The sequence below is a fragment of the Pomacea canaliculata genome, linkage group LG7 (assembly GCF_003073045.1).
Source record: "Pomacea canaliculata isolate SZHN2017 linkage group LG7, ASM307304v1, whole genome shotgun sequence".
NCBI classification, from domain to species: Eukaryota; Metazoa; Mollusca; class Gastropoda; order Architaenioglossa; family Ampullariidae; genus Pomacea; species Pomacea canaliculata.
Genome location: NC_037596.1, coordinates 3814705 through 3831150, shown reverse-complemented (window position 1 = coordinate 3831150; position 16446 = coordinate 3814705). Strand labels below are relative to the sequence as shown.

Below are 16446 nucleotides of genomic sequence, written 5' to 3'. Positions count from 1 at the left end.
ACTTAACAACGATCTCCGTCAAACGTTTTTATTCTCGATAAATAAACATTCTGTTCACAGCGCATCTTGAGAAGAAGACGTTCAATATATTCCTCCTCAATCCTTCTCAGTATACTTGTTTCCGGATCAAAAGAATTTTATCCATGCACTTCATGACCTTGCTTCTAAAACTCAAATTAGTGTTGTAGGTATACTCAAGGTAATTTTGTCTCTTAATTATCGTAGTTCATTCATGTTTTTTAAAACTGTTTGATGCTCAGATCCAGCCTATACTACTCTATGGTTCAGACATCTGGGGTTTGAATGTAGGTAACAGCATAATCGAAAAGTTGACTTCACTCTGTTTTTTCAGTGGACAGTACTTTTTATTAAACTCCATAATATAGCCTTTTAATCAAGCGATATTGAGCACTACAAGCATTTAACTACACAACTTTTCGACACTTTTTTAGAGCTTTGAAACTAACCTATTGTTTGATAGAAACATTTTTTTGGCTTTTGTGTGTCTGTCTTGTATTTTTTCCTTATGTTTATTAACCTTTATTTTTTTATCCTTAGATAATTATTTCAGTTTGTAAAGTGCAACTGTTTGCGTGTGACATGTTTACCTACCTTCAGTCATCGGTGTGAACCTCGACTACTGAATAAGGTCTGAAGTCTGTTCGAAAGATTTGTTTGGTCTACTTAATCTACAACCCGCCGTGCCTCCATTTCGTACTTACACGAAATCGAAAAAAAATTTCACAAGGACACGAGACTTTCCTCATCCCTGCTTGTGACAACAAATTTTGCAAACTCTGCAATAAAAAACTAACTTCGAGGTATTGGTTTCACCAAGTGGTAAGGACGGAAACGCATCTTTTTAATACCCCGAGTGACAATCCAATATACAACACAATGAGCCAGCAATATACCCTTCTGTCCTGCCTTGGTGGAACTTTTCGTAGATAGAAAGTAAACATAATCTCCATCTGATACATTAATGAAATGAAGTTTATCCACGTTTTCTAAGCCAAGTCGCACCAATAAATTCTATGGACAATGTTCATCATCCTGCAGCAAATATCAAAAAGGTCAAGACCAAAGTACCTACCTGTTGCTTTTCCTCTTTCAATTAAAACTGAACCTGAAACGGGATATGTATGAAACGTTATCTAATTTCATCAAAGATTGTTTCTATTTTCCTGCAAATATACATATTTTACAATAGCTATTTGAAGTAAATGAATGTATTTTTCTAACGATTATTAATTTAAAAAACGACGATAAGCTACGACATACTTTAAAGAAAAGTCTACAACACAACGAGTTTGCATATGCATACAGAAATACAAACTGTGTATAAGCACTTTTATCAATGCTTTACCCTCAAACATACACATCAATACATACCATTGTTTTCTATCCCAATCATTTCTTAAGTTTAATGTCAAGTCTCTAGTAACAAAAGGAAACAAGAACATACGTTTAACAAAAAGAGTTATTTCTCTTATTTTGTCGGTGGAGAGTGAGTGGGAATCACTCCATTTCCAAATGAAGATCTGACTGTCTTCTTGTGTTACCCACTTAGAGAACTGGACAAAGCCGTCTTGTAAACAAACACACTGTGACCAGCCTGACAATTGACACGTCCCGCTGCTTACAATAATTTTGCAGACATCGAATTGTTTGTCATTATCGTAGGTGGACAACTTCACAAGAGACCAGTTCCACTTTTCGGGGCAGTAGGACTTGCGTAAGCGGACTGTTAAATTGAATAATGAATTTTCATTCACTGTTATTTTCTTTTGGCTAGGAGTCATTTCCAGTACCTCCAGCTCAGTGCCTGCGGTTTGTAAAGAAACGAACATCTTTAGAATTTTTAATTATTAATTGTATTACTCGCCAGGATTACTCGAGTATCATAATTATTTATTATCATTTCAATACACAGGTAAGTAATACTTGTTTGGCTCTGTCGTCGTGTAGCAAATCAACGACAGACCAAAAGGACAGACAAACAAAGATGACACACAAACCAATCAGCGTGACACAAGTGTGACAAACTTCGGAGAGAAAGGGTTCTATATATGCTTCTTTAAGTGTACATCGTTCCCACCGCGGTTGAAAAATTTATTATACAAGTTTAATTTTCGACATCAACAAAGCACTGGAAATATTTGCTAAACTTACATGTCTTCTTGGACTTGTTGCCGAATATGAGAAGCACAACACACTGCATGACATGGAGCCCCATGAATAAGTTTAGCATTTTCTCCTATCTCTATCACTGTGACAGACGTGGGGTAGATGGCGCTCAGCTCCCGACACCAGATGTTCATGTAACGAAAATCAGCTCGAAACAGTTTCTACTTCCGTGATAGTTGTGTAGGTCCTTAAGTCCAAATTATGTGATATCTTTCTCATTGTTCGCCTCTTAAGTTTCCATTATTAAACACAGTAACTGTTTGCATGTGTACGTATATACTTATCTTGTGTGTGTGTGAATATTTGGTTGATGTGTGTGTGTAATGCATGTATCTCTACACGCATGCTCGTGTGTGTGTTTGTGTGCATATGCGTATGCCAGCTTGTGTCGTGCATGCTTCTCTGAAATGAGAAACAAGTAGGTGTTTTGAAAGTCAAGAGCAATTTTGAAAAAAATATAAACTTTTAAGTGAAGAAATTCATGAAATTCAATGATCAAAGTCGAATGAAATATTTGTATGGTAACAGCCTTCTAAAAAAGTGATATATAATTATATTGTGAGTTACAAATTTATTTATGTATTTTTTCTTCCTTATTTAGTTACAACTGCAATTTACTATTTACTTACTCGCACGTATTTACATTTACGTTTAAGCTCCTCATGCATTTATTACCCTCTATTATAGTTTAGATGTTGGAAAACCGGACATTAATAATAATAAAAAATAATAACTAATGAAAATAATAATAACAATAATAGCAATAATAATGGCAATAGCAATAACGGCAACAACAGTACAGTCGCACCTCAGGTTACGAGCTTCTCCCCATACGAGCTAATCAGGTTACGAGAAGCGGTATACCCAGTGTAGTGCGAGATGGTCAGGCTACAGCTGCAGAAGAAAAATGTGTTCGAGTTCCATCTACTATGTGTGTGTGTGTGAGTGAGTATATGTGTGTGTGTGTGTGCGAGTGATAATATAATAGTTTCCGTAACACAGCTTTTACTTCTTCATCGAAATAAGGTTTCGAATCTGAACACCTGTACGTGATTCTCTCCTGTAAGCACATCTGCACTGCATGTTCCGCAGAACTGATAACTAACTAGCTAACTCTGTATGTAGGGTAAGCTGGTGTTAAGGTCTGTATTGTAACATAGGAAAATTTTAATTTATGAATAATTTATTGTGCAAAAGATTGATTAAGAAATTAACATGATCAACCAAAAAGATAAGAAAACGTGTCAACAAAATGTCACAGAAAAGTAAGATGTAAGGACTCTTTCATACATATCTTTTACAATTTTTATTAACTTTTGTTGTTTTTAATGACTGCTTAGAACTGTTAATTTATGTATCTGTTGCTTGTTACTTAATTTCATCTAACATGTCTACAGTCAACAGACAAACGCAATAGCAAACAATTGGTAGTAAGAAAAGATCACTTTCCAATACTAGAAAGATTTATTAATACCATTGGTGCTTGAATATATTTGTTCCAAAAGTAAGATGCAAATAACTTTATAAATCTCTCATCTGTGGACATTTTCTTGCCTTTAGCCAGTGCCACCAAGAATTTGAAATGATGACTCTTCTAAGACAGCAATCATAGAAAGAGAGGTACGTGCATTTTAATTCGTTCATAATTCATCGTACATCTAAAACATCAGGCACAAAAGGGCGGCTGAAACTGTAAAGAACAAGGTGTATTCACAAGGTAAAAGTAACCTCCTCTTCTCTATAAGATCGGTACAGGCTCAAGATAATCGTCATGATGATCCGTCAGCTCAAGTTGATCTGGTTGATTTTCTGGACAATTAAAAAAATGTCGACAGACAATCAAGTTATTTAAAAAGGCAGAGTAGATTTAAAATACAAATTGTAAATCACTGTTATAAATATCAGTTAAAATAAAAACAATTACAAAAGAAATTGTGGTTACTTCTGTTTGAAGGGATTGGAGCAAAGGTTGCTCAGAGGTAACTAATAAGAATAAAGACACAGGAGTTAAATTTGTTTGTTTACCTCTGGCAACAGCTGTACACCGTGGACCAACTGATTCTGCCATCTCTTTAGAGCTTCGAACCCTGGTTTGTGTTTCATCGGGATGTCTTAGTCCCTGAGGGTACAACGCTGTGTACATGTGGATTTCTTCCCCTTGTACACGTGTCGGGGGGACGCTTGTCCTGACTGTTGTGACTGGTAAGAAAGATTTTAATTTTGAGGTTAATTTCTCTTAGGGATTCTTGTAATGATCTGACGATAGTACTCAATTATGATTTCAATGATTATACGGATAATAAATCAACGCTTTTCATTATTCACTAAGCGATTACATTTCCTGCTTTATTGCTGTCATCTGACATTTATTGCTTCTTTTTTTTTTTTACATATGTGCACAATTAAAAGAAAAATATTTCCCTGTGAAGTACATTGAAAATAAAGTGAACAAGAAATGACGATCATGCTCCTAAATGGACGATTGGGTCTGATAGTAAAATTAAAACATATCACCTCTAGTGTGTCGTTTGTGTCTAACGACGCAGATGGTGATAATGACGATAATGACGACGATGACGAAGCCAACACATAAGATGGTAGTCGTAAGCAGGAATGTCAGTGAGAAAGTCTTCTCTTCCGCTTCTCAAAAAAAGGAAAAAAGTATCCAAGCACCAATTAAGGCATCAATCAATCGTTATTCACTAAACTGAGATTTAAACGTTAAGATTAGTAATCACACATGCTTTTAACATTTATATTGCCTAACTCTCTGATTATCTGTCTAAGATATCAATCTTCTTTTGCCACCTCCTGCTGGATAGCTATCTCCCTGAATAAAGTAACAACAGAATAAAGGGCGTTAACATACGCTTGACAAACAGGGTTATCTCTCTCTCTGTTTTGACTCTCTCTGTGACTGGAGATCAAGATTTTATTGTCCTCTTGTGCAATCTGCTTGAAGAACGTTGTAAATCACATTTATCAATGATTTACACATAAAGATACACATAAATACTCCACTATTTATCGCTACCCCAATCAGTTACTACGTTTGATGTCATTTCTCTAGTAACAAAACAAAACAAGAACATACGCTCAACAAGAAAAGTTATTTCTCTAATTTTTTCGTTGGAGAGTGAGTAGGAATCACTCCACCTCCAAATGAAAATTTGACTGTCTTGTTGTGTGACCCACTTGGTGTACTGGACAAAGCCCTCGTGTAAACAAACACAGTGTGACGAGCCTGTCACTCTACACGTCCAGCTGCTTACAATAGCTTTGCACAAGTCGAAGTGTTTGCCATTTTCATAGGTGGACAACTTCACAAGTGACCAGTTCCCCTTTTCGTGGCAGGTGAACTTGTATAAGCGTACTGTTAAATTGAATAATGAATTTTCATTCACTGTTATTTCCTTTTGGATAGGAGTCATTCCCAGTACCTCCAGCTCAGTACCTGCGGTTTGTAAAGAAACGAACATCTTTAGAATTTTAAATTATGAATTATATTACTTGCGTATCATAATTATTTATTGTCATTTAAATACACAAGTCAGTAATACATGTTTGGCTCTGTCGTCGTGTAGCAAATCAACGACAGACCAAAAGGACCGACAAACAAAGATGACACACAAACCAATCATCGTTACACAAGTGTGACAAACCTCTGAGAGAAAGGGTTTGTCTATGTGCTTCATAATAAGTGTACATCGTTCCCACCGCCATTAAAAATTTATTTTACATGTTTAAATTTCGACATCAATAAAGCACTGGAAATAATAATATTTACTAAACTTACATGTCTGCTCGGACTTGTTGACGAACATGAGAAGCACAACACACAGTATGACATGGAGCCCCATGAATAAGTTTAGAATTTTCTCTTCACTCTATCACTGTCACAGACGTGGGGCAGATGGCGCTCAGCTCCAGACACCAGATGTTAATGTCACGAAAAGCAACACGAAACGGTTTTATTTCCGGTATAGTTGTGTAGTCCCTTAAATCCAAATTATGAGATATTTTTGTCATTGTTATCCTCTTACGTGTCCATTGTTTAACACAGCAACTGCTTGCCTGTGTACGTATGTGCTTATCTTTTCCAGCGTGTGAGAATATTTGTTTAATGTGTGTGTCTGGTATCTAAAGCAACATACATTCAATCCAGGCTGGCTAGCCTATTAATAAATATGTTTTGGAAAATTTAATAAATAAAACACTAACAATGACTGCCATTAATCGACTAACAGATGAAAATGAGGTCATCCGGTCAGCAGGCACAGGCGAACAAACCTACGAGCTCCCTCCTACCAAACTTAAAAGAACAGTAACATCACACCTCCAGCTTACTGTTTGTAATTGTTTGTAATTAGTACTGTTTGTAATTAGAAGTAATTGTAGATAGAAAGTCACGTGGGGACCATCAGAAGTTTCGGTAAAGTAGACGTGGTTGGCTGACCCAAGACAAAAGTTTCCTGAATTATTTTGTTTTACAACTTTTTGCCTTTCCCTTTTATCCCATCTACTCTGTGTGTGTGTACGTGCTTATATGCGTGTGATATTATAGTTTCCGTAACAAAGCTTTCATTTCCTCATCGAAATAAGTTTCGAATCTGAACACCGGTACATGATTCTCTCCTGTAAGTACATACAACATGTTCCGCAAAATTGATAACTAACTAGCTAACTCTGTATGTAAGGTAAGCTGGTGTTAAAGTCTGTGTTGTGACAGGAAAATTTCAATTTATAACTTTTTTTGAGACAATTAATTAATATTCATTTATTTGGTAAGAGACTGATATAGCGATTAACATGATCAACTAAAACGATTAGGAAACATGCCACCAAAATGTAACAAAAAAGAAAGGCCTCTTTCATACAAATGTTATAAAGTTTTTGTGTGCTTTTGTTGTCCTTTAATGACTGTTTACAACTGCTATTTAATGTATCTGAGATTTGCTGCTGGAGTTAATATAACATGTCTACAGTCAACATACAAACTTAATAGCAAAAAATGACAGTAAGAAAATATTACTTTCTAATATTAGTAAGGTTTATTAATACCATCGATGCTTGAATTTATTTGTTCCAAAAGTAAGATGCAAATAAGTCTATATAAATAAGTCGTGATGGTAATGTAGCAATGAGTATTACATTAACACCATTGCGGCCCTATGCTCCCCGAGGAGTAACATTGAATAAACGAAACATTAATACCATTATTAGCAATAAAGTGACATTCGATTACTGACATCAAGTACTAACAATAAGAGGAAAAGAGTACCAATCACAATATTGACAATACACAAAGAAGCAACTTAACCATTAGTCCGTTCCACAATGTACAATAATACTAAGCAAATGCAACCTCCTTTATAATTATAGGTTTCTTTCGTCTGTCATTAAGGAAATCACATTTCAGTCCATACGTACGTACATTTTTTCATTTGCTCATTCAGATGAAAATCAGTAGAGCACAATATGATTAAAATAATGATTATTAACATTTTGGATATTTTCTTGCCTTTATCCAATGCCCCCAAGAATTTGAAATGACTCATCTAAGACAGCAATCTTAGGAAGAGAGGTCCATGCATTTTAATTCATTCTTAATTCATCGTACATTTAAAACATCTGGCACAAAAGTGGCGGGTAAAACTGTAAACAACAGGTGTATTCACTAGGAAAATTATCCTCCTCTTCTCTATAAGATCGGTACAGGTTCAAGATAATCGTCAGGATGATCCGTCAGCTCAAGGTAGTCTGGTTGATTTTCTGGACAATTAAAAAAATATCGACAGACAATCAAGTTATTTAAAGAGGCAGAGGAGATTTAAAATATATTGTAAATCACTGTTATAAGTATCAGGTAAAATAAAAACAATTACAAAAGAAATTGTGGTTACTGTGAAGTCATTGGAGCAAAAGTTCCTCAGAGGTAACTAATAAGAACGAAGACACAGGAGTTAAATTTGTTTGTATACCTCTGGCAACAGCTGTAGTCCGTGGTCCAACTGATTCTGTCATCTCTTTAGAGCTTCGAACCCTGGTTTGTGTTTCCTCGGGATGTCTTAGTCCCTGAGGGTACAACGCTGTGTACATGTGGATTTCTTCCCCTTGTACACGTGTCGGGGGGACGCTTGTCCTGACTGTTGTAATTGGTAAGAAAGAATCTAACTTTGAGTTTATTTTCTTTTAGAGTAAAAATTCTGCTACAGACCTAATGATACTACTTAATAATGATTCCAATGATGATACTGATAATAAATTCATGTCTTTCACTAAATGGTTACCTTTACTGATTTAATGCTATCATCTAGTTGTATGTTAGTCTTACACCGAGATAGTTATGAGACTAAAATGTGAATTGAATATGACATTTATTACTTCCTTTCATTTACTCACGTGCACAAGAGTAAGAAAAAGTTCTACGTCTCAAGTACATTGAAAATACTGTTAACAAGAATCGAGCATCATGCTGATAAATGGACGATTGGGTTTGAGAGTCAAAAGAAAGCATAGCACCTCTAGTGTGTCGCTTGTGTCTGACGACACAGATAGCAGTGATGATGACGATGATGACAAAGCCAACACAAGAGATAGTAGTTGTCAGCAGGAGTGTCAGTGAGACAGTCTTCTCTTCCGATTCTCAAAAAATGGAAACAATATGCAATCACCAATCAAGGCATCAATCATTAGTTATTCATTAAACTGGGATTTAATCGTCAAGTTTGATAATCCCACATGCTTTTAATATTTTTACTGCCTAACTCTTTGATCAACTAACATATCAAAATTCTTATGCCGTCTTCTGCTAGATACTACCTCCCTGAATAACACATTTCTTTCTTACAGTAACAAAAGGATAAAGGGAGATAACATACGCTCAACAAACAGGGTTATCTCTCTTTGTTTTTCTTCTTGAAGTGACTGGGAATCACTCCATTTCCAAATGAAGACTTTATTGTCCTCTTGTGTAATCTGCTTGGAGAACTTGATCGCCAGAGGGCGTAAACACGTGCACGGGGAGGACACGCTTGTCACGTGACACGTCACGCTGTGGAGAAGAACTTTGCAGACATCAACGTGGATGCCGTTCTCATAGGTTGACAGCCTGACAAGGGACCAGTTCCATCTTTCTTGACAGTTAAAAGTGTTTAAATAAACTGTTAAGCTTAATACAGAGTTTGTCTGAACTTTGATGTGATTTTCGTTCGGTTGTCTGTCCTGCAGCTCCAGTTCAGTACCTGTGAGTTTGTAAACAAACAGATATATTTACAAAATGGTTTAAGTTGACCTTTACATGTGAAGGGAAGATAAACATTGCAGTGGTTCTGTCTTTTATGCGCCTTTCTTCTTTTTCTATCGTTTACTTATCTATTCTCGCATGCACACATACACGCTGTCAAACATTTTAGTATAAATAAAATAAAATTTCGGCCGTTAAATCGCCCTCGTGCTCAATACTCACTGAATCAGTGAGATTATAAATTTAGTTACTGAGAGATACACCAAAGGCATTGTTGATTCAGATTTAGCTTAGGATACACAAACTAGAATTTTTTTTTTAAATAAAAACCTTTGTAGCTACACTCACAAGTCTGCTCACAGTTGAAGTCTCTGCACAGGATGAAAACTAACAAGCACAAATAATAATGATAAGGTGTATCCATTGGATTTTGAAAAACTCATTCTGACTAGAATAACATGGAGTAGAAACAAACTTTCAGTCACCGAAAGTATAATCCTTTCCTTGAGAGGTGTGAATCCGTCTTCTTTACAAAAACTTAGTTTCTGTTTCCTGATATCTTTTGACTGATGATATTACTTCTCCATCCGCTCTTTGTATCCACACACACCATCCGCAACATACCACACTCAGATAATGTATACAACCTAAAAATAAAAGCAGTGAAAGTCAAAATATAAGAGACTTTATTAGCCTATATATTTACACAACTGAAAACACCGAGAAAAAGGAATAAAAACTTTGCCTTGGATGAAGAGAGGAAAACATCCCATATGATTTGACAGGGAGAAATTAAAAAAGAAGCGATTCTGCTCTTTATCTCAATAAATCTTAGGCTGCTACACGCATCGGGAAAGTTGTCTCAGGGAAGTAGTTGTGTCAGACACTGTGTATACAGTTGATTATAAGTGGATAGAAAGTGTCCCGGACATGTCAGTGAGGACCACGTGATATCAGGTTTCTCAAGTGTATAACTGATGTCAATATTGTCAAAATGATGCTAACGAGGGGTGTTGTTGTCTCCCTCTTGATGCAAACAATAATTTGACATCTTGCATTGAGGTTTAGTAACCGAAAATATATCTCTGCAGAAATTATCTAAAGAAGATGCGCTCGCGAGCCTGTGTGTGTGTGTGCGCGCGTGTGCGTGTATGCGTGCATGTGTGTGCTTGTGTGAGCGAGACAGACAGCTCTGAGTAGCCTGTCTTCACATTCTGTTGCCCATTACTTCATATATTTGTAATAAAATATGGATTAAGAAAGCAAAAATAATTCGTAATACATTTACGATGCTTAGATATGGTACGTTGTCTGTAATATGTTCAACATGTGTTAATATTAAATGAATTGCAGTGTATGAGATAATCAGATAATATTCTAATATATTGTAATAATTATTGTAAATTATTTAATATCTTCCACTATGATTTTCTTGGAACTTTGTGTTGATGATATTATCGACAGAAAGCTGTGTACATTTGTATGCGTTTCGTAAATAATATAGACTGCATTCTTTTTAACAGTTAAGTAGTGCTTATTATTTTAAAAAATATCTGATTTACAGTGGAGCTTAATTTCCTCAACAAAAACATACATAAACACTTGTTTTTTCAGTTTCCTCCTTGTCGACGCTTGTGCTCGTTTATTTTTTGCAAAAATATTCAAGTTTTCTGAGGAGCTGCCATCATGATTATATTTGTAATGATTGAATGGTACAGACTGGGAAATTTCAAAGACAGAAAGTTACGTGTCATGAGGACTTCAGGTGCAGTTCTTTTATACGAGCTTCAGAAGGTCGAACTATTTAAAAATCATGAGGCAACAACCTCGTTTTATTCACATGTTAGCACATGTGTTGCAATCCTTAAATGTCAGTTATATCATACATTTTTATTCCACAAAGAACTAACATTATATCGTCGAGCAAAACACGATTCAATGGACCTTCACTTCAATCATTAAATCTGTATTTTGTAGTATTACCTTTGCCGTATTGTCACTGTTTATATGTGGACTCAAAAATGTTTTTTCCGAGTCTCTGATTTTACGATAAATAATAATGTGTAGAAAAGGAAGAGCATTACATTGCTAAAGTAAATTTCTCTGTCCTGAGCATCGGATATTAAAAAAGCAGTCCACCAACTCAGCTTCCTCATTTAAAGCTTTAATGATTGTACAAAAATGAACACTAGTGCTATACAACAACAGCAAAACAACAATGACATTAATAATAAAGAGTGGCAACCATATTGGCACATAAATGCAACAGGAATAACAAAGGAATTATGTTCCTTAATGAAACTGTTAAATACGTTTTCCTTGTTTTTTGAATCCAAGAGGGATGTTGAATTAAATTACAATACTGTCTTTAAAATAAATAATATATTTAATTTTGTTTATTCAACCACTCAGTAATCGAAGAGTAGAATAAACATATACCGACTTTACCTTTGTACAAGAAGGCATACTTCAAAACCAGTTAAACTGAATTGGTAAGTTTTCATTTTAGGTTTAATTAAGTATGTAATAAGTAATCTAGAATCATACCCTTTGCATTCTATAAGTCATATATGTATATATCTCTTACAATTTAAGGAGCCATTTTAAAAAATTGTTACAAAAACATTTTCGGTACTTTTGAAAATTATTTGGGGGAAATTTAAACAAACTCCTGTCAAAACCTGAAATATATTAAAATCATAATAAAATTTACATGCCCTCGTGCTCGGCCAAACACAAGAACATCCCTGTGGAACCTAAAGTTCACAATGTATTTCTACAATTGATTATTTATCTTTCTCAGTTAAAGAAACCTTGCTTAAGAAATTGTTTTTAAGGACACAGACAAAAGATACAGGCGAGCAGTGGACAGGGTCACAGGGATAACACTTGTCTTCCCAGGTAGCCGGGTAATACAGGACTCGGATGCAGGTAGGTATCAGGAAGCTCTAATATTTCCGAGTAATGTGATGATTCACCTGATTAAATAAACATAATAATTGGCAAAATTTAACAGCGGATTTGTAAAGAAACAAGACAAATAAATGTTTCTAATGTGGTAAAATCAAATAAACATAAGAAAATTTTACAATTGGTATTTAAAGTACATTATCATGATAAACAGAGATGTGTGATTTGTAGAGACATTTGATATTTGAAATCTTTTCAATTACTAAAACTTTTGTTTTCAATTTACCTCTTCCAAAGGCTCTTGCATTTGCTAAGTCATAGACTGAGCTTCTGTCCAAGTAGCGAGCCTCCTGCCGTGCGACCATGTTGCGATCTGTGAAACATAATTATGTTTTCTATACATTGCATCTTTGTCTCACCTTGCAGACAAATGTGATAATGGTGACAACAATCAGGACCAATTCATTTTGAGTATAATGTTTACTTAATCAGTTATGTGGTTATCAGCAATGTCCAGCTGTTCTTTTCAATCACAGGTGCTGCAGATAAACATTTAATTTTAAAAAATCTTAATGCATAAGTAAAAGAAACATAAAGACATTAATTTAATATTTATTGACTTTGACTTTTTGACTTTGCTTTCAAAGTTTGTTTTAATGTCTTTGATGTACTATTATATAACACAATAATGTTGGAAGGATATAATCCAATGCCATTCCTTTAAATATTTACAGAAGATAAATTACTCTACTTTTAGTATGTTAGGTTAACTTTTTATAAATTAATGAAGATTCTATTATTTATTGTTTGTAGTGTGTTTATTGTTTGATACCATCTGATTACCATTATCTGTTTGAGTAAAAGAAATGCTACATAACAGGTAGGGCTGCTTTGTTTACCTCTTGTACAAGTTCTTATCTTCGCGACATCGTAGATCGACGTGGTGTTCAAATTACTAGCCTCCTGACTGATCACCCTGTTGCTTTCTGTGACTGTATAAGATATAATTATAATAAAACTATAATTATCTGAGATACTTTGACTGTACAAGATATAACGATAATAAAACTATAAATATCTGAGGTACCAACCGGACCAACGTTTGGTCACTGACATCATCAGATGATATTACAAAGACACTAATGCATTTAGAGAACTTTTTACTCCAACGCAAAACAGGAGATATGTTCCTGCAAACAGTTAGTATCCACAACACCTAATCAACACAACCAACCTGAAAACTCTTCTGAAATTCAGACTTATGTGACTTAAAAATATGTAGCCTTACTTAACAAATAATGTATTAGTTTTACAGATCGTAATTTTGACAAAAAAATACTTCAACGAAACCTTCATCTTACCTCTCTTTTTACATCTTTTTCTCACTATGAAGACGAAGGTGACAACAAAACTTAAAATGCAGGACAATGTCGCGGTGACTATCACAGTCAGTTCTGTAATCCCGTTAGTGGATGTAGCAACATATGAAACACAATTTTCAGTTAAATAAATGAAAAAATGCAATGTAATTCAACGTTTGTTTTTTCAATTTCAGTAAGCAGTATTTTAATAGCAAATGTGTAAAGCTTTTATTTATTTATTTTTTTTTTGTGCAATGTACAGTTTTTTTTATCTTTGCCTTTACTGCTGCAATAGATTTTTTAAGATTTAAATTTGATTTTATAATACAATGAGGAAAGTACTTGTATTTTTATACCTAAAATATAAGTGTGCTACATACCCAGCGTTCCAATGATTTTATAATGAGATGCAGTGTGACCTAAAGAAGTAAACAATATTGTTTGTTGTCTTTCTGCCTTCGTATTTCTGTCAGTCCACCTTATCGTGACGTTTTTGTCCCCTGACCAGGAGGCCGGTGTGTAATGGGCAAGGCCTTTGTCAAGATTTGAGCACGAGCACACAGGTGATGACTGTGTCATGGTGCAATTCTCCATCGTTAGACTAAATTTGCATACATCTAGCCGAAATCCTTCTTCAGAAGTAGAAACTGTAACTATCGTTTGGGTGTTAGAAGTAGCTGAACAGTTCCTCGCACTAAGTCGAAAATTGAGGCTTCCACCCTTCACCTCGCTTACTTTATGTGTCATATTGCCGCTTTTGGGGTCAATGATCTCTAGCTCTGTGCCTGCAATTATAAATATACAAAAGAAGAACTACCAAAATGCATTTTAAAAGGCATGTTTACATTTTGTTTCCAAAAGTGTTCATCTGATCTTGAAAATAAATCAAATATTATTTAGAAGAAAGGTATGGAAAGTAGATCACTGGTTCGTCCTGCAAGAAAACAAATATGAAGTTTTAGAAAAGGGAAGCTTCGAAGCCTAGTCTATGTGGTGAACTGTAGAAATGAAGGTTCTCGGGTTATGTTGTCTATCACAGGAACTCTGAAGACGGTAGGAAAGGACGGCTGGGTTTCACCCTACGTACCCTGTGCTCAAAACACTAGATTCTTGAAGTCTTTTACTTTCCATGGTGCGAGGATTTGCTGCACACTTCGGTGGTAAGCACTAGCTTAATGACTCTAGCAAAACACGAAAACATCGGAATAATGATGATGAGGAGGAGGAGGAAGAAGAAGAGGAGGAGGACGATGGGGCTTCACAGCACAGACTCACCACAGTCAAGCTCACTATGTTGTACACAAAGTAAACAAGTAAAACAACGGCGGTACGGACAGCAACACTTCAGGTCTTCTACAGTCAAGGGGAAGTGAAACAAGATTAGTCTGAATACTTAAAATTTTAGGGCAACAAAACTGAGTATCCAGGTACTTAGCAAGTGCACGTGACAGCAGTGTCCTAGCACACACTGAGCAGGACTACATAAAACCTCGAATCCATGTTAAACCCTCATCATCAGTGACATCCTTTTGGGGCGTAGATGTCCAACCTCCGTTCTTTAGAAACTGAAGCCACGAGACTCAGGCCCTCAGATCAGAAAATGGAAAACCGAAATGACCAGTGCCAAAACCTCAAAAGTTTCATACACCATAACCACCTTAAACTTCTTGTTGGTCGTTAAGATAGAAAAAAGGACATTTAACTACCTTCTTTGTTCTTACATATTTAAATAGAAGTTCGGAACGAGTTTATTTCAGTTTTAGGTTTATCAGAATATGACTAAATTTCATATATTTTCACACAAATTGACAACAACAATAATTCAGAAAATAGAGTAACAACGGTTTCGGAAGTCTCAGTCTATTGTGTCTACCACTCGCAATTTCTAACCAAGGTGCATTAATGTTATGGCAAAGAGACTATTACACACGTGCATCTTCATGTACATAGTAAATTTTTATTGTTCGTTATGTTACAGCAGAATTTTTGTATTATCTACTTTATTTTTAAAATCCTTATAAATTCAGCTTTTATCAAATGAGACTTACACGTTAGCTCAGCCACGTCAACACTGAAGAAGACGATAAACAAAACGGAAAACACTGAGCGAGGAACAGCCATAGCCATGAGTCACAGAACTCAACTGGTTGACAACATTTCAGGATGTACATTCCATGTACACTGGTAGACAGGTTGTTCACAGGCTTTCAAGCAAGCTCATCAGGCCAGCCATTTCACTTGTATTACTGAACAAAACAAACAAACATTGCTTGCATTTCCTAGCCACTCGCGACTTAGTGTCCGATGCAGACTCGACTTTATGATGGAAGTTGTCGACCGACCAGGTGCGATGTACCAGAATACAATACAATTTTCTGATATTCAGTCGAAAATATTTCCTGGTCGTGCACATCGAGGTCTGCACTCACAACTCTAGTGTTTTCTACTCATTTTGTGTGCGGGTTCAAACCGGAAAAGGAGTAAAGGAGGAAACAAAACTGAACTTTTCGTTAGTCATATGATATACCAGATTATAAAAAACTAAGGTAATCTTGAATGTGCTCAACCTAAAGCATTCTTGCACATGAGATGTAGTTTTTAGACAGTGAAGCCGGCTGTACAAGTGAACTTATTACTTTAAAGTTCACGACTCCTGCTGTTGCTGGAGAAAGGCAGCATGTAAATGATGATGTTGTTGTAGTTGTAGTTGTAGTTGTAGTTGTAGTTGTAGTTGTAGTTGTA

The 16446-nt window shown here is 35.5% G+C and overlaps 3 protein-coding genes across 4 annotated transcripts; all 3 read right to left on the bottom strand.

Moving 5' to 3' along the window:
- Positions 1-242: 242 nt before the first annotated feature.
- LOC112569461 lies at positions 243-2296 on the bottom strand. The gene is made up of 3 exons (XM_025247251.1): positions 2173-2296; positions 1466-1825; positions 243-1126 (listed from the first exon to the last, which is right to left on the bottom strand). Exons 1-3 carry the CDS (start codon positions 2249-2251, stop codon positions 1008-1010), a joined length of 558 nt encoding a protein of 185 aa, XP_025103036.1. The 5' UTR covers positions 2252-2296; the 3' UTR covers positions 243-1007.
- Positions 2297-3790: 1494 nt separating this feature from the next.
- LOC112568209 lies at positions 3791-9945 on the bottom strand. Of its 2 annotated transcripts, none has more exons than XM_025245382.1 (5): positions 9782-9945; positions 9069-9431; positions 8710-8832; positions 8169-8333; positions 3791-3996 (listed from the first exon to the last, which is right to left on the bottom strand). In XM_025245382.1, the coding sequence occupies exons 1-5, from the start codon at positions 9855-9857 to the stop codon at positions 3926-3928; spliced, it is 798 nt and encodes a 265-aa protein (XP_025101167.1). In that variant the 5' UTR covers positions 9858-9945; the 3' UTR covers positions 3791-3925. The 2 variants fall into 2 exon arrangements, with proteins under 2 accessions (XP_025101167.1, XP_025101166.1); XM_025245381.1 differs by lacking the exon at positions 3791-3996 and adding an exon at positions 7216-7959.
- Positions 9946-11216: 1271 nt separating this feature from the next.
- On the bottom strand, positions 11217-16142 carry LOC112569468. Its single transcript, XM_025247258.1, has 6 exons — positions 15753-16142; positions 14085-14489; positions 13705-13797; positions 13243-13335; positions 12630-12716; positions 11217-12411 (listed from the first exon to the last, which is right to left on the bottom strand). Exons 1-6 carry the CDS (start codon positions 15829-15831, stop codon positions 12308-12310), a joined length of 861 nt encoding a protein of 286 aa, XP_025103043.1. The 5' UTR covers positions 15832-16142; the 3' UTR covers positions 11217-12307.
- Positions 16143-16446: the final 304 nt, after the last annotated feature.

Coding starts and splice junctions, on each gene's coding strand:
- LOC112569461 (XM_025247251.1), bottom strand. CDS start 2,251: ATGCTAAACTTATTCATGGGGCTCCATGTCATGCAGTGTGTTGTGCTT. Junction 1,826..2,172: donor CAACAAGTCCAAGAAGACAT/GTAAGTTTAGCA, acceptor TACAAACCGCAG/GCACTGAGCTGGAGGTACTG. Junction 1,127..1,465: donor AATAACTCTTTTTGTTAAAC/GTATGTTCTTGT, acceptor ATCCCGTTTCAG/GTTCAGTTTTAATTGAAAGA.
- LOC112568209 (XM_025245382.1), bottom strand. CDS start 9,857: ATGGATACACCTTATCATTATTATTTGTGCTTGTTAGTTTTCATCCTG. Junction 8,833..9,068: donor GATAACCCTGTTTGTTGAGC/GTATGTTATCTC, acceptor CCATTTTTTGAG/AATCGGAAGAGAAGACTGTC. Junction 3,997..8,168: donor GACTACAGCTGTTGCCAGAG/GTATACAAACAA, acceptor TTAATTGTCCAG/AAAATCAACCAGATCAACTT.
- LOC112569468 (XM_025247258.1), bottom strand. CDS start 15,831: ATGGCTATGGCTGTTCCTCGCTCAGTGTTTTCCGTTTTGTTTATCGTC. Junction 13,798..14,084: donor TAAAATCATTGGAACGCTGG/GTATGTAGCACA, acceptor ACGGGATTACAG/AACTGACTGTGATAGTCACC. Junction 12,717..13,242: donor GATAAGAACTTGTACAAGAG/GTAAACAAAGCA, acceptor TATGTTTCACAG/ATCGCAACATGGTCGCACGG.